The 22,053-nt window shown below is 42.2% G+C and overlaps 3 protein-coding genes across 3 annotated transcripts in view; 2 read left to right on the top strand and 1 right to left on the bottom strand.

Moving 5' to 3' along the window:
* LOC133648692 (serine/threonine-protein kinase D3-like) overlaps positions 1-2,647 on the top strand; it is a 28,163-nt gene extending 25,516 nt beyond the window's left edge. The window contains exons 16-19 of the mRNA XM_062045023.1: positions 10-108; positions 177-444; positions 2,100-2,185; positions 2,251-2,647. Of these exons, the coding sequence (XP_061901007.1) occupies positions 10-108; positions 177-444; positions 2,100-2,185; positions 2,251-2,424 (627 nt within the window). The 3' untranslated portion in view covers positions 2,425-2,647. The remainder of the gene's footprint in view (positions 1-9; positions 109-176; positions 445-2,099; positions 2,186-2,250) is intronic.
* On the bottom strand, positions 2,469-5,113 carry LOC133648693 (protein arginine methyltransferase NDUFAF7, mitochondrial-like). The gene is made up of 10 exons (XM_062045024.1): positions 4,772-5,113; positions 4,423-4,565; positions 4,272-4,352; positions 4,103-4,213; positions 3,816-4,029; positions 3,688-3,746; positions 3,496-3,609; positions 3,237-3,380; positions 2,991-3,164; positions 2,469-2,931 (listed from the first exon to the last, which is right to left on the bottom strand). The coding sequence occupies exons 1-10, from the start codon at positions 4,842-4,844 to the stop codon at positions 2,710-2,712; spliced, it is 1,335 nt and encodes a 444-aa protein (XP_061901008.1). The 5' UTR covers positions 4,845-5,113; the 3' UTR covers positions 2,469-2,709.
* LOC133648691 (CCAAT/enhancer-binding protein zeta-like) lies at positions 4,420-17,783 on the top strand. Its single transcript, XM_062045022.1, has 18 exons — positions 4,420-4,626; positions 5,517-5,778; positions 9,325-10,787; positions 11,016-11,247; positions 11,323-11,470; positions 11,533-11,621; positions 12,679-12,732; positions 12,849-12,951; positions 13,079-13,144; positions 13,248-13,314; positions 14,078-14,187; positions 14,287-14,347; positions 16,530-16,729; positions 16,803-16,835; positions 16,907-16,996; positions 17,071-17,141; positions 17,210-17,291; positions 17,379-17,783. The coding sequence occupies exons 2-18, from the start codon at positions 5,590-5,592 to the stop codon at positions 17,531-17,533; spliced, it is 3,213 nt and encodes a 1,070-aa protein (XP_061901006.1). The 5' UTR covers positions 4,420-4,626; positions 5,517-5,589; the 3' UTR covers positions 17,534-17,783.
* Positions 17,784-22,053: the final 4,270 nt, after the last annotated feature.

The following is a 22,053-nucleotide window of genomic DNA, read 5'->3' as shown; positions in this document are numbered from 1 at the left end:
TGTGTGCAGATCTTAGTGGCCCTCAGACATCTCCACTTCAAGAACATCGTCCACTGTGACCTGAAGCCAGAGAACGTTCTCCTGGCGTCGGCGGAACCCTTTCCTCAGGTCCAAACACAAAGCTCTGATAGATCTATTAGAACCGCCTGTGACTCGCGACTGCTTCTCCTCGGCAGGTGAAGTTGTGTGACTTCGGCTTCGCTCGCATCATCGGGGAAAAGTCCTTCCGCCGCTCCGTGGTGGGAACCCCGGCCTACTTGGCGCCGGAGGTTCTCCGCAGCAAAGGCTACAACCGCTCTCTGGACATGTGGTCTGTGGGTGTCATCGTCTACGTCAGTTTGAGCGGAACTTTCCCCTTTAACGAGGACGAGGACATCAACGACCAGATCCAGAACGCCGCCTTCATGTACCCGCCAAATCCCTGGAAAGAAATTTCGGAGAAAGGTAGCCGACCCGTTTGTTTGGGATAAATAGAATGTTTTGTCTGACGGAGCTACTTTAGTAAAAGTAGGTTTAGTAGCTGCTATCTATGGTACAAGTATCAAAAATAAGATAACACAGTAAAAGTGAAACTCAATATTGTGAATGTTGTGCAAAGGTTTGTTTCTTCCAGCAATTCGATTTACAAGGTGAAACTAATATATGACATATGCTCATAACATGCAATTCAAGTTATTTTAAGCCTTATTTTGATATAATTTTGATGATTATGGCTTACAGCTCATGAAAACCTCTAATTGAACATCTCGGAAAATTTGGGGTTTTCAAAAAGTGTAAGCCATGATCATCAAAAGTATAACAAATAAAGGCTGGACTTATCTCACTTTGCATGTAATGAGTTAATATCACATATTAGTTTCACATTTGAAGTTGAATTGCTTACATAAATGGACTTTTGCAAAATATTCAAATGTTAGGGTTTTCATCTGTTTTTGTACTTCCTTATGCTACTACACTAAGGGCCTGATCTACTAAAGGTAAAACACGTGAAAAGCTGATCTACTAAACTTGTGCACAAAGGATTGTGTGTCTGTCTTCATGAATATGCATAATATATGCTAAACATTAGAACTCCCACAATACTGGAAGTAGGAGATGCAAATATAATTATTTAGCACACACGTAGTGTGATTTATCACGAATAAAACTGTTCTGCGGCCGCTGTTTTGCATCTTTATTTTTCTATGTTTATAAAGGCTGTGCAAAATGGCAGTTGCGCAGAAATAGCTGTGAGAAAGGAGGCGATCGCGCTTAATTTCCGTCCTACGCACGCTTGTCAACATATATGGACTGTCAAAAATAAAAATATTAAACATATTTTCTATTCAATAATTTTATTTTATAAATGTTATAGCTGCTGGAGGACTTAAGGAGCTGATGAAAACATATTCAATTGATGTGTTTTTGTGTGTGCTGGCATTATTTTTGATGACGTTCATTTTTTTATATGGGAGATATTAATTTATCTCTTATATTTAAAAAACCTTTTGCAATATGCCTTTTTTTGCAACTGGATCAGCGCACACTCAGTTAGTGCTAGGATCTCCCAGGGCGCACCTTCAGCGGGCTAAAAATAGGTTATGTTTTAGATACTTCAAAAAATGCCTATAAAAAGTGGTACATCACAGTGTACAAACCATACCAAAACTCCACAGGTAGGAGCATGATAACATGGATGTGCCCTAAATGAGCGTCTCAATGGTGTAAGTAGCATAGTACGTGCAAAAACCTAATTTAAATAAGGCAGACTGCACCAGTTATCAATTAGTAGATCACAGGCAACACGCCCACTAATAGTAAACGCAGTTTTAAATTGTTTGTGTTAAAAATGCAAACAAAATACAGAATTATTAGCTTTGTTATTTCTGACAAAGCTAATTAGTGTATATAATTTTTTTTAATTTGGCTATATGCAAAGAGTAGATATAAAAATAAGCTGTGAAACAAAAATGGCCACCTGACCCCACTTTGGCACACTTGATGTGTGCTGAGAGCCCCCTGGTGGCTGACTGCAGCATGTTTTCAAATGTAATCAATGACTCAAAAGTTGCTGTGTATTTCTGTCATATAAAAAATGCAAATATCTCTCGTCTCCATAGCGACGGACCTGATCAACAATCTGCTGCAGGTGAAGATGAGGAAACGCTACAGCGTGGACAAGTCGCTGAGTCACCCATGGCTGCAGGTAACCCGTCACATGACCCGCATCTCCCTGCCTGTCTTGGCTGAGCGTGTGATCCGTCCCCGCAGGACTACCACACCTGGCTGGACCTGCGGGAGTTTGAGACACAGCGTGGCGAGCGCTACATCACGCACGAGAGCGACGATTGCCGCTGGGAGGAGTACGCTGACGAGCGAGATCTCTGCTACCCTAAACAATTCATCTCCTCCCCCAACCTGGACCACATGGACGAGGACTCCTAGTGGCTTCTTGGGAAAGCATCACCATGGAGACAGCAGATTGACGGCCAAGCATTTTTTATTGATTCACAAAGTTGTAAAGCTGTTTGTCGGACTCTTCTTCTTCTTCTGTGTTGGCGTGCTGCTATCAAACCTCTTCAACGTTGAGGAATTCAATCAATCTTCTCCACCTGCTTCATGACCTTTAACTTTACAAGAAGTGTCATAAAAGTTCCATATGTCCTCATGAAGTTCCTGTTCTGTTTATGTTTCCTCAACAGTGTCTGTTATAGGTTCTGTTTGACCTGATCAAGAGAAGCTCATGTCAGTGAATCCAGCAACAGGAAGCTGAGCCGGGCTCTTTTTCTCCAACTTGAGCCCGGTGGCCGTCTTGGGTTTGGCAAAGCGGCTAAGGTGCAGCAGGCCAAAGAACTGGAAGCGCTCGCCCATCTTGGCGGGGTGGGTCAGCATGTCATAGCTGCTGATCAGTTGCTGCCTGGTGGTCAAGTCGCTGCAGTTCCTCAGCAGAACCTGGACAAAAGCACACCTTCAGCCGTGTTTCCAAGGACCAGTGTCACAAGCGGACTCGCCTGCATGCGCGTGTCGATGCCCATGTTCTTCAGGAACGTCCTTTGACTGACAGGTCCCAGGCAGGCCACGCCTCCTCCCACCACACGGCGCAAGTAGCTGAAGTCCACGTCGGCGGTGAGGTCGGCCGAGCCCGGAGTTGTCAGGACCTGATGGAGTTGGTGACCTTTAAACCCCTGGTGGGAAGATGTCAAAAAACATCACAGCCAATCAGAGCTCAACGTTCCAATGTGACATCATCTTCCTACTCGGAACGTGTCTGTCTTGGTCCCATCGTGGCCGTAGTCGCCGATCAGTGCAGCCCCACCCTCTTCCGCCACCCGACGGGCCAGCCGCTGAATGATGACTCCGCCCTCTGCACACACCTCCACATGATCCCGCCTTTCATCCGCCTGACACACACTAACATGTCAATAATAAAACTAGGAGGAAATGTGAGTAGAAATTGCCTTTTCAGCTGGAATAACCGTGCAGTGGGATTGGTCACATGACCCAGCAGACACTCACCTGCACCAACGTGGTTGACGCCAACGTGGGCGACGGCGCCACCACAAACCTCAGCTGACCTGGGTTGTCCGGGTCGATGTCTACCATCACTTCTCTCCAGCCTCTCTTGGTGCGCTGCCACCAAAGAAGAAGCATTAGAAACCTGTAGTGCCCCCTGGTGGGAGAACCAGCAATGGCACTTTTTCTTGCTACCTGAAACTTGTGAATGGGAAGAGCGTCAAAGAACTCGTGAGCCAGAAAGATGCTAAAGCCTGAACCGTCAGAGATAAAGACATCAACTTCAAAGCGTTTGTGTCATAGAGCGTCACAGTGTGCCATACCACGGGGGACGTCCTCTAAGCAGCGGTACCAAGACACCTGCACGCCGCCGTCTGTTCGGCCTTGGCGGTAAACAGGGTCATCCTCGCTGTCTGCCTCCTGGCTCCTGGTCCCAGTGAGACTTTGGGCCTGGAGGCGACTCAAAGCAGGACTCACTTCCACCAGGTGGAGCGACACCGAAGCCCCGCCCAGCACTGACTGGAGCTGACCCAGAACCTGCACAAGCAGCACAATGCCCTAATGAAGGTTCACCAGTGAAAAACAGCTTTCAGAGCAATCCAAAACGTACTCGAAGAACGTCGCTGGCCAAAGATCCTTTTCCAGGTCCGAGCTCAACCAGCTGCAGCTGATTAGGTCGCCCCGCCCCCATCCACTCGCTGATGACCCACACGGCCAGCAACTGTATGACGGAGAAGGTGTTAGAACGGATGTTGAGGTCATGTTACAAGTGTTCTTACCTCTCCAAAGATTTGGCTGATCTCAGGTGACGTGATGAAGTCTCCTTCAGCTCCCAGCATGTTGTTCCTCACGTAGTAACCCTGAGACCACACGACAACCGTTAGCGGCCTGCTGTCTCTTTGGGGGGGGGGGGGAAGTGACGTCACAAACCGTCACTGGGTTGGTGAGCGCCTCCCTCATGTACTCAGAAACAGAAATTGGACCGGTGGCTTTAATTTTGGAAATCAGGTGTCGCAGCATGGATGGTCCATTCTTGTCCTCTGGAGAAGATGTATACTGAAGTCTGCGTGGCGCTGCTCGCCATCACCATGACAACACAGCATGATTTTATAAATTTACCCGTCACAACATCAGGTACATCTGGACACTATTTTTTTTAATTTTAATTAAGTACTATTGGGCACATAAAATTTATCAACAATACAAATTAAGCGGGTAGGGTCAAGTTTCAATGACAAAACATAACAGTTATCTATAAATATCAAATCATGTATCTTACCTGCTGCCGCTGGACTGACAGAATGAATCAAAGTGGACAAATGATGTGTCTTGGCAGCACGAAGAAGCATCATTGTTCTTATTAAGTGTCAACAAACATACTGAATACAATGAATAATAACATCTCCTAAGTGCTTATGTTTTCAACACATTCAGCAACCTTCTCTGACGGCAAGATGAGCGTTAGCATAGCATTAGCGACACGTGTGTCAATAAGACAACAAACTGACAAAGACGATTGTTTTAGTTGGTAGCACACACGTTTAAATAGTCATGTAAGTAAGATGGCGTGTGATATAATAGTGGGCGAGCAATAAGCTAATGCTAACACATTCAAGGGGACTGGAATGAGACTGGATATTATTTCACAGTAAGAGTAATTGTACAACTGCCCACTCTCATATTTTAGGGTTTGAATACATCAAAATATGAGAATCTATACTTTGAATTAGTTAAATTACGTCAATTTAACCTTTTTTAACCAAATAGACCCTAAAAAATAGACTGCTCTGCACATTTGCCAGTAACTATTTTATTTTGAAAAACTAATTAGGGAGTCGTAAAAACAACATGCCTTCTGATTCGACAAACTGGTACGTACTTCCGGAAAATTCGATTGGATGAAATACATCTCCGAAATCGTGTTAGAGTTTGCAGAATCAAAATAAACAAATAATATTTACAATTTATTATTATGTCCAATATTGTAATATTTGTGTGGTTCTTTTTACAAATATTTTTTTAAGGAACAAGTCGACTTCCGGACGTACGTCTCCCACTTCCGGGTTGTGCGTCCTCTCTCCCTCATGCGGCAGTAGCATGGCGGCCAAAAACAAGAAAAGCAAAACAAGAAAAGCGGCTGAAAAAATGCCAATTCATCACTTAAAAGACGATATGGAGCCTGAAGACGGCGGCGAAAATGACAATGAAGACTTGGACGACGATGAAGACCAGACGGGGGACGACGAGTTCAATCTGAAGGAAGTTCTGCTGCTTGGTGGTACTCGGGTGAGTTGAGATTGATTGAAACTTTTATTAGTAGATTGCACAGTGAATTACATATTCCGTACAATTGACCACTAAATGGTAACACCCGAATAAGTTTTTCAACTTGTTTAAGTCGAGGTCCACTTAAATTGATTCATGATACAGATATATACTATCAAATACTATCAAATATATACTAACATCATAATACAGTCATCACACAAGATAATCATCAGAGTATATACATTGAACTATTTACATTATTTACAATCCGGGGTGTGGGATATGGTGGGGGGGCAGGGGGTTAGGTTTGGTTGGTATCAACACTTCAGTCATCAACAATCAGCATCAACAATTGCATCATCAGAGAAATGGATATTGAAACAGTGTAGGACTGACTTGGTAGGATATGTATAGCAAGTAGTGGACATCAGAAAGTATAAAAAAAAGTGTCTACATTTGATTGTTTGTTTACATTTGATTATTTAAATTATTTATTTATTTATTTTATATATTATTTTAATTATTTAATTATTTATAATCCAAAGAGGTATTATGTGGAAGGGAGGGTGTTAGTTTAGGGTTGTAGTTGCCTGGAGGTGTTCTTTTAGTGCGGTTTTGAAGGAGGATAGAGATGCCCTTTCTTTTACACCTGTTGGGAGTGCATTCCATATTGATGTGGCATAGAAAGAGAATGAGTTAAGACCTTTGTTAGTTCGGAATCTGGGTTTAACGTGGTTAGTGGAGCTCCCCCTGGTGTTGTGGTTATGTCGGTCATTTACATTAAGGAAGTAGTTTGACATGTACTTCGGTATCAGGGAGGTGTAGCGGATTTTATAGACTAGGCTCAGTGCAAGTTGTTTTACTCTGTCCTCCGCCCTGAGCCAGCCCACTTTGGAGAAGTGGGTAGGAGTGAGGTGTGATCTGGGGTGGAGGTCTAGAAGTAATCTGACTAGCTTGTTCTGGGATGTTTGGAGTCTAGATTTGAGGGTTTTGGAGGTGCTAGGGTACCAGGAGGTGCATGCGTAATCGAAAAAGGGTTGAACGAGAGTTCCCGCTAGAATCTTCATGGTGCTTTTGTTGACCAGAGAGGAGATTCTGTAGAGAAATCTCATTCGTTGGTTGACCTTTTTGATTACCTTGGTTGCCATTTTATCACAGGAAAGATTAGCCTCTAAAATGGAACCTAGGTAGGTGACCTCATCCTTCCTTGTGATAACAATGTCACCCACTTTTATAGTGAAGTCACTGACTTTCTTAAAGTTGATGTGGGACCCAAATAGGATGGATTCCATTTTACCCAAGTGTATTGATAGCTTGTTGTCAGCGAGCCAGGTGCAAATTCTACAGAGTTCAGCACTGAGGATTTTCTCCACCTGTGACTTGTCCTTGCTGGATACCAGCAGGGCCGAGTCATCCGCAAACAAAAACAATTAACCAAACCTACTGTATAACATGTATAATGTCATGTTTAGGCTTCGTTAATAGTAAGGTAATCTTTGCATACATGTACTCAGAGTGTACTTGAAATATACTTTTTCACTTTTGATTTGTCCAGGGTGTACCCCGCCTACCGCCCGAATGCAGCTGAGATAGGCTCCAGCACCCCCAAAAGGCTGAGATAGGCTCCAGCACCCCCAAAAGGGACAAGCGGTAGAAAATGGATGGATTTTTCCGCTTCAGAGAGAAGCCGTTTCCCAGATCTCGTTAGAGCGACAAGAAACCAGCGCTATGAAACAAACAAGACTAAAATAAGTCCAACAGGCATTGTGAAAAATATAGATTGCTTTATTACTTTACTATACAAACACAATTATCATAAAATGTTATAAGTACACCTCAGTCTGCATGACATTGTATCCTTATTAACATTAAAGAAAACAACACATCAGTCTTCACTTGTCTCCCACCGTATTCACAGTGAAGCCAAGCGCTACATACGCTTTTACTACGGCAAAAAAAGCATGTTCCTGGATGTCACGCTCGCCCCGCTGACAGCGCACCCCCTACTATTTTAGAAGAACTATCCTAATTCAAGACAAATGTGCACAGACATGTCCTGTTTTTTTTAGTTTTGTTGTAAATATACAAATGTTATAGGTGTATACATTTAATTGTGCCATAAAGTTTTTTTAGACGGGGGAAAACTCAAAGACGCCAATGTTGCACCAATCCATCCACTTTCTACCGCTTGTCCCTTTTGGGGTTGCGGGTGGTACTGGAGCCTATCTCAGCTGCATTCGGGTGGAAGGCGGGGTACACCCTGGACAAGTCGCCACCTCATCGCAGGGCCAACACAGATAGACCGACAACATTCACACTCACGTTCACACACTAGGGCCAATTTAGTGTTGCCAATCAACCTATCCCCAGGTGCATGTCTTTGGAGGTGGGAGGAAGCCGGAGTACCCGGAGGGAACCCACGCAGTCACGGGGAGAACATACAAATTCCACACAGAAAGATCCGGAGCCCGGGATTGAACTCAGGACCTTTGTATTGTGAGGCACTGTGCCACTGTGCTGGCTTAATATTGCACCACCTTATGGAATGTTAATAATAACTCACAAGCCAAATACATTCCATAAATGTTCCCAAAAATAGAGTATATATTGGTGGGGTGTGTACGTTTGAAATATTCTGATCCAATCTAACTGTCAGTGATTGTTTCCAAAATAAAAACTGGCCTAATACAGTACAATTATAGCACCAATACAGTTTTCTAAACAGCTTTTTGAAAGAAACGATGCAGAACGCAGTCTTCTTTTAAAGAGCCATAACGCCATCTCTACTGTACATACATTAACGGGCTGTTTTTACACATATGCCTAGAGGGCGCTAACTTTCCAATGTATTTTAAGCATTATATCCCGCCCTCTTACGGCTTCTAGGATAATGACGTAACTACGTACATACGTTACACATGCACGTGCATTAGCTCTAGGTATTGTTAGGCATTAGCAAATAATAGCTATTTGGATAGATAGTCGTGAGATGTCATTGAATGTATATTTTATCATAACAACAGGACTGCAAATTGTTGCTTCCCTTGGACTGCTTTTGTATGTGTGCACGCGCTCCCTGCGCGTACCTTTTCACGAGACAGAGTGAGTGACAGCCGTAAACACCAATCATTTTATTGAGGCCGGTAAAAAAAATTGTTACATAAGCTTTGTAATTGTGTGAAGTATATAGACAACCGTAAGACAAATGTGTTGTATTAAAACCACTAATGGTAACATAAGCTCGCCTTTGGCGTTTTTGTTATAGTTTTTGCTTTGAAAACTGTTGCAAACAGCACTTTAAGTATTTGTTTGGGGGTGTGCTGATTCGATGTTCTACGTGGGCACGAAACCTAAGAAATGGAGCTGGAAAAAAGAGAAACTACCTACCACACAGACAGAAAAGCACGCCCAAATATGCTACTACTAGTTTAAAAATAAGCCCAAAAAACGTAACCTGTGACTCACTAGATTTGCAAATGACTTTGAAAAAAAAAACAAGCTCAAAGTCGCTAACGGACTTGGCAACACCAATTTTAAATGAGTAATAAAAGTTTTTGTCTGCAGGCTGACTTCACACTCCTGTGCAACCTGGACACTTCCAAAGAGCTGGTAGACGGAGGAAAAAAAGGCGCCATAGACGACCTGAAGGAAGGAGAACTGGAGAACTTCATTGCTTCATTAGGCATTCGAGGGCAAGCTGACAAACAGATCCTGCCAGACAAAACTGAGGGAAATATAATTTCAGAGAACGCCAGCAAAAGGTCCAAAACAAAGAGTTCTGTTGAGGAAAATACATGCAACTCTCTGGTGAGGGTTTCAGAGAAGCAGCAGAAGACAACCAAAGCTGCTCCGGCGAAAAGAGTCAAACAAAACGTGTTTGAGTTCCAGCGCAGGACAGTCCTGCTGATCAAACCCGGCGACAAATGGCACAACATGGACTATAGCACAGAGGGCTCGTCGGCCCCACAGGACCCCAGCTTGGTGATGCAGTACAAGACGCTGGCCCAGCAGCTCTTTCAGGCCGACGTGGAGCTCTTCAAGAGCAAGAAGAAGCTGCAGAAAGGAGCCAACTTGGCCTGGATGAAGACAGTGGTCTCTTCCGGCGTGCTGGCAGACAGGATGGCGGCCATGACGATTCTGATCCAGGACGCTCCGGTGCACATGCTGGAGCACGTGGAGAGCCTGGTGTCCATGGTGAAGAAGAAGGGCAGTCGCAGGATGAGCCTGATGGCTCTTGACACTCTGAAAGAGCTGCTCCTCTCCGACCTACTCCCTGAGAACAGAAAGCTCCGCCCCTTCGACCAGCACCCTTTCGACAAGCTGGAGGAAATGGCCAGCGGCAACCGCGACGCCCGCGATCGCCGGCTCATCCTGTGGTACTTCGAGCACCAGCTGAAGCACCACGTGGCACAGTTTGTGGCGGCGCTGGACGAGGTGGCTCACGACACCGTGGCCGCCACCAAGGTTAAGGCACTGGCCGCCGCCCACGAGCTGCTGTGCTCGCGGCCCGAACAGGAGAGAGCGCTGCTGGTCCAGCTGGTCAACAAGGTGGGCGACCCCGAGTACAAGATGGCCGCGAAGGCCTCGCACCTACTGGAGACACTGCTTCACAAACACCCCAATATGAAAGCAGTTGTTTGCTGCGAGGTGGAGTGCCTCATGTTCCGCACCAACATCAGCGCCAAGGCTCAGTACTATGCCGTCTGCTTCCTCAGTCAGGTGCGCCTCAGCCACGACGAGGCCGAGCTGGCCGCCAAACTCATCGGCATCTACTTTTCCTTCTTCCGCATCTGCGTCAAGAAGAAGGACGTGGACTCCAAGATGCTGAGTGTGCTGCTGTCGGGTGTCAATCGGGCGTACCCGTACGCCAACACCGGCGACGAGAAGGTGAAGGAGCAAATGGACACGCTATTCAAAGTGGTGCACATGGTGAGGTTCAACACGGCCGTGCAGGCGCTAATGCTGCTTTTCCAAGTGATGGACGCTGAGCAGAGCATCTCCGACCGCTATTACCTGGCCTTGTACAGGTACTGGCCCTGCCCCTTTTACTCCCAGCACCAGTCGTAATTTGTTAATGTTTTTGTCTTTGATCATTCCAGCCTTGTTTTAGTCATCAATTTTCACGGCAAAAAAGCTTTGTGTAGTTCCAATACCAGCACAGGGTGCTATTTATCGCTGGTGATAAATATCTTTTACGCCGCAATGTCGACACTTGTCTCTGATGAAGGAGCTTCTGTTCCTCGTCTTCTCCACAGGAAGATGCTGGATCCCGGCCTGTCAATGTCGTCCAGACAGAACATGTTCCTGAACCTTCTCTACAAGTCTCTGAAAGCAGACATCGTGCTGCGGCGAATCAAAGCCTTCGTCAAGCGTCTGCTGCAAGTCAGTGCCGAGCAGGGCGCCAACTTTGCCTGCGGTGCTCTCTTCCTGGTGTCAGAGGTCATGAAGGCCAAGCCGGGCCTGAAGATGCTGCTGCAGCAGGAAACGGTATGTGGTCCTTTCGAAATAAAAGATGTTGATTTTCCTCAAGTGGCCGCATTGAACAAGCTGTGTTGTCTTTAGGACGCTGAAGAAGAATTCAAAGACCTTCCTGAAGAAGATGATGATGATGAAGAGGAGCGCTTCATTGACACAGACAAGCCGCAAGAAGCTGCGGAACCAAAGGAGTCCAACCCTGCGTCGTCATGGGTCCATCACCGGAACCTTGAAGGTCCATACCTTTGGCCACATCCCCTCATCGTCATCACCACTCATTAATTCCTGTGTGTACAGGCGTAAAGCACATGCAGAAATATGATCCGCTGAACAGGAATCCACTTTTCTGTGGTGCAGAGTATAGCACACTGTGGGAACTACAGCGAGTAAGAAGAGACACACACACACACACACACACACACACACACACACACACACACACACACACACACACACACACACACACACACACACACACACACGTATTGCTTATCTTTGATTGGTAATTATTGAATTAGAAATTATAATTATTTGAATAAGTTCATTATTCAAAGTTTTGTAAGTAAAAAGTAACTACACTACTATTGTAGTGTGTGTAATACTATGTAAAACATAATACTACAAATTTTAGTGTGTGTACTAAGTAATAACACAATAATACAAGTTGATTGGTGTGTACTATTTAGTATGTCAATGAATGTTCTCCTTCATCCAGGTCAACTGAACTGTTTGGTTTGTCTTAGAAGACGTTTCGCCTCTCATCCGAGTAGGCTTCATCAGTTTGTGCTTATAGACTTAGAGTGGTCAGATCTACTGACTAGATCTGACCAATCTAAGTCTATGAGCACGAACTGATGAAGCCTACTCGGATGAGAGGCGAAACGTCTTCTAAGACAAACCAAACAGTTCAGTTGCGATCGATTGAATGCCCTTAAGGTACTATTAAGTAATAACGTTTAACTATAAGTTGTGGTGTGTGTACTAAAAAAATATGTAATACTACAAGTTGTAGAGTGTGTACTAATTAACAATGTAATATTACAAGGGGTAGTATGCATACTACTAAGTAATAACGTAGTACTACAAGTTGTAGTGTGCGTACTACTAAGTAAAAACAGTACTACAAGTTGTAGTGTGCGTACTACTAAGTAATTATGTAGTGCTACAAATTGTAGTGTGTATACTATTAAAGTAACAATGGAGTCTACTGCGCTACACTTTTATACTTATAAGTACTACCTAGCAATGTTGTAGTATATTACTATTATTTATTGATCAGAATATTGATGTCTGCATGGACGTCTCATCTTTAGACAGCATTCAAAAGTAATAATAATGTTGATAGACAAAAGTGTTTATTAAACATGATTTTTAATATATTGTAGTTTAATTGAAGCCTCCATCTTTGTTGTCTTTGATGTTACTTCCTCTTTACTTCCTCAGTTGTCGCTGCACTTTCACCCGTCAGTGTCACTCTTTGCTAAAACACTTCTGCAGGTGAATATTTTATTGACTTTAATGTCTTTGTAATATTGTTTTATTGTATTATTGTTTTTCATGGTCTTAATCCAAATTGATACCATAACCATCGTAATTTGACTTTACGTCCCCAGGATGACTTCATTACGTATTCTGGAGACCCCCTTCAGGACTTCACTCTCATTCGCTTCCTGGACAGATTTGTCTTCAGAAACCCCAAACAGCTGAAAGGCAAACGTAAAGACGCACAAGCCCTCACACTCACACTCACACACACACACACACACACACACACACACACACATACACACACATATACACACACACGCACACACAGTTTAATGAATATGATGATGTGTTGTAGAGAACACGGACACTGCGGTGGTTTCACACAAACAGAGATCACACTCATTTGTGAGGCCTGTGGCAGGTAAGATGTAAACAAACAACTTTTTATATGTAAATGAAAGTGTTCATAATTTGTGTGCTCTACTTTTCCAATAATGATACTTCAAACTTTGTTTCCCTGTCAGTGAACAGCCAAGACTTTGTGTCCAAAGAAGAAAGTCAGATTCCTGTGGATGAAATCTTCTTTTATCGGTGAGTTGCCTGAATCTTTTTTATTAGAACTTTGTCTAGGCGAAACTACACTTTTTATAAAAAATGTTTGCCTATCTTTCACAATAATTTTGAAAGACATGACGACGGATGTATTTTTTTTCATTGCATTGTAATTCGTAAATAAATCTGTTACAGCAGAGCCACTGTGAGGTCCTCTATTCCGCCCAAACCACCCCAAAAGAACATCCAAAAAGCGCCAACAATACTCCATTTATATTTTGTGACTTAAATATTACCAAAGTATTAGTGATATTGTTAAAAGCGCTAACAAAGACGACCTATTTATAGCGGCACTGTGATCACTAGCGTGTGTGCCTATGATTACATCGATTGGTAAGATGCTTCATCGATTCCTTGCTCGTGGAAGATGCTTGGGTCCATCCCTTTTTTCTTTGCGAGGATTATGAATCATTCTAGCAGTTGGCATGCTAATGACAGCAGACCATGTACAGTAAGTGCCACTATGGACTGGACTCTCACATTGTTAACCGTATCCACTCGACATCCACTGCACCGGTCACCTATTGCAGAATCGAGCGACTCCAATAGGCTCCATTGTAAGCGATTTCTGATCGCATTTATTTAATATTTAGAATACATATTAAAAAAGAAAAACATGTGTTGTTGTCTTACATAATGATTGTGAATGATAGGCAAAATTCCCCAAAAAAGTGCAGTTCCCCTTTAAGACGTATGAGAGTAAATTCAGAATGTGCTCAAGTGAATATTTTCCACATATCAGTTTCTTCAAGAAGCGTCTGCAGGAGAAGCATTTTCGTCGGCCGCGAGAAGACAACGACGACAATGACAGCTTGGAGGATGTCGATGATGACGAGTTTGAGAGGATCCTCGGTGAGTCAGTTTGTGCTTCTGACAGCACGTTTCTTCTTGTTGCTGGGTTAGGGTTAGGGTCACCTTTGGGCCTTTGGTCACCTTTGCACTTTTGGACAGATTCCTGTGAGGGAGAGTCGCACTTCACCGAACAGCCAGCAGAGGACTTGGACTTTGCAGGGTGAGCTTTTCTTAGGAGCAGGTCTTAGCTTAGCTTGAGTTTAAGTCATCTTTCAGGCTATATCTCAAATGGAATACTTGCATCTGCTCAATTCAACAAGTGTATCAGGGGGGTCAAAAAGTACAAAGCAGATTCTCTAGAAGACTTCCAGAAATCTAAGAAGTGGGCGTGGCAATCATTTTCATAATTTTTTTATTGAGGATAGCCCCTTGAATTGTAGAATGTCATTTTAGATGGGATCCAGTAGATATTTGATTTTATAGCTGGATTTTATAGCTGAATTTTAAGCGTTTTTATAAATTTGCACAAAAAAGTACCGTCAGCCACTTGCAAATATGTTTGGGATTTTGTCAGGAAGTCTACTGGATCGCAAACACCAAATGATGGCACCAATGAAATTCAATTAATCAACTATTAATAGGGATGTAATGGCATTATAGATATTGCGGTTTCAAAATTTTTACAATGATGCCTGGATGTGTGACAGTATCAAACAAAAACTTGTTTAGTGTAGTTTTTTCTGGCACTTTTGCTTTGGGTACGGTAGTTTGAAAATAAATTAAATAAAACTTCCACAATCCTCTGTGCAGTGCGGCACCTTTTTGGCAAAAGTAATAACGCGCACCACGTTCGTCTGGAGCGTTCCAAGCCAAAACAGACTTGCTCACGGCGCACTGTGCCTAAGGAAAGCACCTGCTGGGAGCACACACTGCACACCTAAGCTACTTGATAAACCATCACCCAGAAATTATATTTAAAGCTAGCAAAGCTAAACATAAATTTGTGAGGTATTTACATTATTAAAAGTTAAAATGTGAGTTAACTTTTCCATTTTCCAAACTGATATAAAAAATGTTCACTGCAGAGGACACTGCTTCTCAGAAAGTAAAAGTTGAAAAACACTAATGTATACCGTTACATCCCTAGTAATTAATGCGGTGTACAGTCATTCCTCATATATCACGGCTAATTGGTTCCAGGCCTGATTGTGGTAAATGAAAAAAATAAAATAAAAATGGATGTTATTATTGCTACAAAATCAAATATGTTCATAGTTAGAGCATAACAAAAAGTTGAGGACCTTCTGAGTATTTATTAAAACTAATTAGAGCCCTCCAAACATAAAATAACAACAATATAAGTACCTTGACACCCCTTTCACCCAATATAGTAGCCCTGAGTGTGAGGACGGCGTGGCGAAGTTGGTAGAGTGGCCGTGCCAGCAATCGGAGGGTTGCTGGTTACTGGGGTTCAATCCCCACCTTCTACCATCCTAGTCACGTCCGTTGTGTCCTTGGGCAAGACACTTCACCCTTGCTCCTGATGGGTGCTGGTTAGCGCTCCCGCCATCAGTGTGTGAATGTGTGTGTGAATGGGTGAATGTGGAAATACTGTCAAAGCGCTTTGAGTACCTTGAAGGTATAAAAGCGCTATACAAGTATAACCCATTATAGATAAAGTAGCGCTAAGATTAGCCGCCGTGCTGATGTTGGCAGTGACACCCTTAACCCTGAAACAGAAGTCCCACTTCGTGAATATCTTTATTGATCGACACAACATACCAATTAATGAGCTATAAATAAATAAATAAGTATTCCAAATAGTTAAACATTTACTGATTGAATAGTTAAACATTTACTGATTGAATAATTTAAACAAAAAAGTCATATTTAATGTACCAAAGTGGCTGTCCACTTGCTTTCATTTTTCAGTAAATGCGGCCCTCTGTGGAAAAGGTTTGGACCCCCCTAGAGTACACTGGGTACTTACTTCCTGAGTGTGGTGAATCTATTACTGTTTTTGTACACTTACTTCATATAAGATTAAAGATTAAGATTAAAGTACCAATGATTGTCACACACACACTAGATGTGGTGAAATTTGTCCTCTGCATTTGTCCCATCCCCTTGGGGAGCAGTGGGCAGCAGCGGCGTCGCGCCCGGGAATCATTTTGGCATCACAATACTTACCTTCTTTTTCCGGTTATTATCCTGTATCACCGTGAGGTGCTCCATTATTTCAAGTCAGTCTCTTTCGCTATGTAGCAAAGGTGGCAACTATTGCAGGTGATATGTGTTCATCACTGCTCACTACAAAATACTAAGTGCACCATTTGAGTCCCAGTATAGGTTGGCTTAACTTGTATCACGCCGGCTAACTGCAGGTCTTGTTTACGCGTCAGGAACGTGTCGAGTGGCAAAAAGACAAAAGGAAAAAAAGACTTGGACGACTCTGACGACTCAGACATGGACGACCTGGATGATGAAGAGGTGTCTCTGGGCAGCATGGACGACAAAGACTTTGGAGAGGAGCTGGAGGACGAAGGAGGAACTTTCATGGATCTTGAAGGAGGATATGCTTCTGAGGATGGCGATGAAGACTGTAAGATTTTTTGTACTAATCTGTCCTTCCATCGTGTCTATGAGCTAATAATTTAATAATTAATGTTTCACAGTTTTAGAGCTTGAAGAAGACGACAATGATGTTGGTGAGTTGACATTAAAGTAGTTGATTTAGCAGTCATGTTTAACGTGATGTCTTTGGGAACATTGTCCTCAGATGAAGATGTAGACGCTGCTAAGGTGCCATCGCGTTCAAAGGCGGTCAAAAGGAAGTTGACGGAAGGGATGGACTTCTCTAGAACTTTAGGTTTGTTTTTGTTTGGAATGAAAATAAATAAATTCAAACAATTTCTTCATCCTTTCTTTTCCTATTCCTCGCAGGCTCCAAACAAGCAAAGAAAATGAAGAAGAAAGGACAGAAAGACACAACCATGTTTGCTGCTGCTCAGGAGGTGACAGGTCTTACTCAAAAATCATTCAGTGTGATCTTGCAAAATGGAACAAAATGTTGTTTTGTCAGTTTGGCTGTTTGCTGGACGACAACGCCGGCGCCAAGTTTGACAACATCGGACTTAACGCCATGGCCAACACTGACAGAGCGGGTGAATTTAATGGCGTCTTCTGAACTCTTATTGCGAAAACTCCCTAGCAGCAGAAAGTGATCTCATGATACTTCCTGTGATGTACAGGCATCAAGCAGCTTAAGTGGGAGAGTCAACGTGACGACTGGATCCACGACCGCGACGCCAAGACGCTGCGCAGAAAGAAGAACGTCTTCAACAAGAAGAAGCTGATGGGCCGGCCCAGGGCGGTTGGCGGGAACAAGTACAGGAAGAGGAAGTAGTTTTGTATAACTTTTTCATGTCTGACATATGGCATCATTTTGAGAGGGCGGAGCCGGATTGGCACTAATGACCTCCACCAATATTTGACTGACAAAAATCATCATGGGCAATGTGATGAAGATCTAATAAACATCTTTGTTTGCAGCTTGCGCCCCCCTTCAGTCCAATAAGTTCACTTTCTACAATATTCTGTTGCTCATGTATGGAACTATTTGTCATATAATTGTCAATTAAAAAGTTGTTTTAGTACATGATGTTTTTCATGACCTTTAACCTCACCTGCATGATCATCAAAGGGCGCATGAACTCAACCCTCATACTATACCTTTATGACCGTCATGAGCACAGGAGATGACCTCAGACTGAAATCCATTCCAGCAGACACCAACACCTGCAAGGATGAATAGTTCACACCCAACTTCTGCAACCTAGAGAAAAAACTCAATTAACCAAACAATCAGTGGCCTAGTGGTTAGAGTGTCCGCCCTGAGATCGGTAGGTTGTGAGTTCAAACCTCAGCCGAGTCATACCAAAGACTATAAAAAATGGGACCCATTACCTCCCTGCTTGGCACTCAGCGTCAAGTGTTGGAATTGGGGGTTAAATCACCAAAAATGATTCCTGGGCGTGGCACCGCTGCTGTCTACTGCTCCCCTCACCTCCCAGGGTGTGATCAAGGGGATGGGTCAAATGCAGAGGACAAATTTCACCACACCTAGTGTGTGTGTGACAATCATTGGTACTTTATATGTTTTTTTATTAATTACAATTTTTCTTGATCACTTTGAAGTCAAATCAAAGTCCATATTTTAAAAATAGTTAATACTAAGTCCTGATAAATGACACTGATGGCATACAAACGACATTTTGTTTGCTGTAACCGTGCTGAAACATTTCAAATATAATAAAAAAGGAAAAACCTTCAAACAACTTGCAAACGTTGCATGAAGTCTTGTATGAATATTACATAACAATACAAAAAGCATGTGTGAGTTTGTACACTGCTTAAATTGTTCAAGTAGCTTTTATGCTATTTGTTGTATTTTCACAAAGGTTCTGTCAAATTAGCCTTGTTGCAAAAAAAAGTGATCCAGGATTAAAATTGCTTTGATGCAAATTTTATTTATTCCATTATTTTCAAACTAAAATACAACTGAGTAGTATAAAAAAATCAAACTCTGTAAAATGTTAAAATCTATTATAGTATTAGAAATGGATGCACTAATATTGTAACTCTCTAATGTATCTTCTGTTTTGATAATGTCAAAAAACAACACAGATGTGACATTATCTAATGGTTCTTAATTGAAGCTTTGAGTAAAAGTGTGACACGGGTGCTTCAGTGAGTTTACTCCGCTAAAAACTGTATAAAAGTTCAGAATGTAAGTCTCTATTTGATTAGCATAACTAAAACTACGGACTTTGGACAGCTTGAGTGACATTTGTGTTAAGTGGCAAAACGTGTCAATTCAATGACAAATTGATAACTCCATTTATTTTGTAAAAATGGCGTTTGCTTATGGAAGTAGAATTGTCTCACATCAACTTATACATATCAATATGATATTAATACATATGCATGTAATATTAAATACACAAATACAAATGTGACATACAAATAAATCGAGAATTTGTATAAATAAACGTGCATTTGTAAATATATTTTTGAGATTTGAATATAAATATGATTGATTTTGTATTTGTCTTTGTATTGAATTTGCATATGTGGATCTTTTTTGCTTTTGTGTCGATGAGACATTCCTACCACAAACCAGGGGCCGTACTTAAGCTTCTTAGAGTGCCATTTTACACTTAAGTCCTGAGAATTTGCGAAATTGAGTCCTACTCTCAAACTTAAGAATAAAAGCTTTTTATCAACGTTCTTAAGTCTAAGAATCACTCCTACTCTCCACGATATTTAAGAGACCTTCAGAGGTGTCTTAAGTGGTTAGGAGTTGCCAGCAGGGGATGGCACTGAGGCGAGAGAGACGTGCGCGAACGTTCAGGGAACGGAACAATGTTTTTTTTTTTTTTGATGACGAGCAGCTGATCAAACGGTATCGTTTAGACAGAGCGGATATTATTTTTGTCACAGATTTAATACTTTTCGATTCCTTGTTGATTTCTGCATGTGTCTGCAGTGGGCTAGTATATATAGAGCCACCCACACCAGTTTCAAATTAGTTGCCTAATTAATGAATTGGAAAGAAAATGTTATGACAGTAGCGTATGTGTGTGGCCGTGAGGTGAGTGACGTCAGTGAGTGTGTGGGCGATAGAAGAGAGGGAGCGGTAGCGTGAGTGCCGGCGGGGACTAGTTTGTTTTGTATTCTTTTGTAGTTTATTGTCAAAATATACACTCCCATTGTCCACTTAAATATTTCCAAGATATTTCTTTATTCTCAGACAACGGATTCCATTCCGTGATTGGTCATTTCTATGGACACAGAAATGACGTCACCTAAAATTCCGTTTACGGCACATAGTAATGTCGTAATTCAGCTCTGAGTGTGACACTTAAGATTCAGTCCTACACTTTGCTGAAAGTGTGAGTAAGACGCTTGATAACTAACTTTTAAGTGCAGCTTTCAGCGAATAATTTATTTACTCTTAAGTCAACTCTTAGCAGACTTCTTAGGAGTAATTCTAAGAAGCTTGATAAGTACGGCCCCAGATGCACAAATAAATGTGACCTACACACTCCCCTGAACAACCAGCAGAGGGCACTGCAGCCAGATAAGAGATCAGTATCTACATCGGGACAAGGTCATTAAACGGCATTGATACAACAAAATAAACTGCTACCACGGTCTTTCAGATTAACTGGATAAATTAGCATTAGCTAATACAACGCTAAGGTAAGATAGCTCAGGCCCGTTTTGCGTTCTCTCTGTAAAGACGTGGATTGTTTTTGTGAAAAGAACTCCGGGCATTTTGCATATAATGCATATAATGCTCTGTGACCCAGACCGCTCTGGCTGCAGTGCCCTCTACTGGTTGTTCAGGGGAGTGTGTAGGTCACATTTATTTATGCATCTGGGGCCGTACTTATCAATCTTCTTAGAGTGCCATTTTGCACTTAAGTCCTGAGAATTTGCGAAATTGAGTCCTACTCTCAAACTTAAGAATAAAAGCTTTTTATCAACGTTCTTAAGTCTAAGAATCACTCCTACTCTCCACGATATTTAAGAGACCTTCAGAGGTGTCTTAAGTGGTTAGGAGTTGCCAGCAGGGGATGGCACTGAGGCGAGAGAGACGTGCGCGAACGTTCAGGGAGCGTAACGATGTCCTGGATTTGTTTGATGACAAGCAGCTGATCAAACGGTATCGTTTAGACAGAGCGGGTATTATTTTTGTCACAGATTTAATACTTTTCGATTCCTTGTTGATTTCTGCATGTGGCTGCAGTGGGCTAGTATATATAGAGCCACCCACACCAGTTTCAAATTAGTTGCCTAATTAATGAATTTGAAAGAAAATGTTATGAGAGTAGCGTATGTGTGTGGCCGTGAAGTGAGTGACGTCAGTGAGTGTGTGGGCGAGAGAAGAGAGGGAGCGGTAGCGTGAGTGCCGGCGGGGACTAGTTTGTTTTGTATTATTTTGTAGTTTATTGTCAAAATATACACTCCCATTGTCCACTTAAATATTTCCAAGATATTTCTTTATTCTTAGACAAGGTATTCCCTTCCGTGATTGGTCATTTCTATGGACACAGAAATGACGTCACCTAAAATTCCGTTTACGGCATATAGTAATGTCGTAATTCAGCTCTGAGTGTGACACTTAAGATTCAGTCCTACACTTCGCTGAAAGTGTGAGTAAGACGCTTGATAACTAACTTTTAAGTGCAGCTTTCAGCGAATAATTTATTTACTCTTAAGTCAACTCTTAGCAGACTTCTTAGGAGTAATTCTAAGAAGCTTGATAAGTACGGCCCCTGGTTTGTGGTAGGAATGTCTCATCGACACAAAAGCAAAAAAGCGATCCACATATGCAAATTCAATACAAATACAAATGCAAAATCAAGCATATTTATATTCAAATCTCAAAAATCTGTTTACAAATACGCGTTTATTTATATATCATCATCATCATGTATATCACATTTGTATTTGTAGCCTGCTAATTCTGGCTTTTTTCTAACCATGTGTAGTCATGTGTTTAATGAAATTGCATTGTCTCCATTTAAATAATCTAATCTAATCTAATCTAATCTAATCTAATCTAATCTAATCTAATCTAATCTAATCTAATCTAATCTAATCTAATCTAATCTAATGACATGTGACACAAGGCCCTGCAATGAGATGGCGACTTGTCCAGTCAGTGAAGCTGGGAAAGGCTCAGCCTCGACTGATAGGTGTCGACTATCAGTATCGCCCACCATTTAAATTGGAAGCTAATTTCAGCCTAGCGAGCCTTACGGTGCTGGAAACAACTCATTCCGTTTGTTTAATTGATGAATGTCGTAAATCAAATGCAGTTTATAATGATGTGTATTTGATCTTCCATGTCGCTAG

This window comes from Entelurus aequoreus, linkage group LG04 (assembly GCF_033978785.1).
Source record: "Entelurus aequoreus isolate RoL-2023_Sb linkage group LG04, RoL_Eaeq_v1.1, whole genome shotgun sequence".
Classification (NCBI taxonomy): Eukaryota; Metazoa; Chordata; class Actinopteri; order Syngnathiformes; family Syngnathidae; genus Entelurus; species Entelurus aequoreus.
The sequence above is the reverse complement of the archived record's forward strand: the minus strand, read 5'-3'. Positions and strand labels throughout refer to the sequence as shown.

Bases quoted from the DNA above. Each gene is read 5' to 3' on its own strand.
- LOC133648691 (XM_062045022.1), top strand. From the start codon at position 5,590: ATGGCGGCCAAAAACAAGAAAAGCAAAACAAGAAAAGCGGCTGAAAAA. The intron at 11,471-11,532 runs GTCCATACCTTT...CTGTGTGTACAG, and splicing joins CCATCACCGGAACCTTGAAG to GCGTAAAGCACATGCAGAAA. The intron at 13,315-14,077 runs GTGAGTTGCCTG...TCCACATATCAG, and splicing joins GATGAAATCTTCTTTTATCG to TTTCTTCAAGAAGCGTCTGC.
- LOC133648693 (XM_062045024.1), bottom strand. From the start codon at position 4,844: ATGATGCTTCTTCGTGCTGCCAAGACACATCATTTGTCCACTTTGATT. The intron at 3,381-3,495 runs GTGAGTGTCTGC...AGTGTGTGTCAG, and splicing joins CGTCAACCACGTTGGTGCAG to GCGGATGAAAGGCGGGATCA. The intron at 2,932-2,990 runs GCGAGTCCGCTT...GCTTTTGTCCAG, and splicing joins GCATCGACACGCGCATGCAG to GTTCTGCTGAGGAACTGCAG.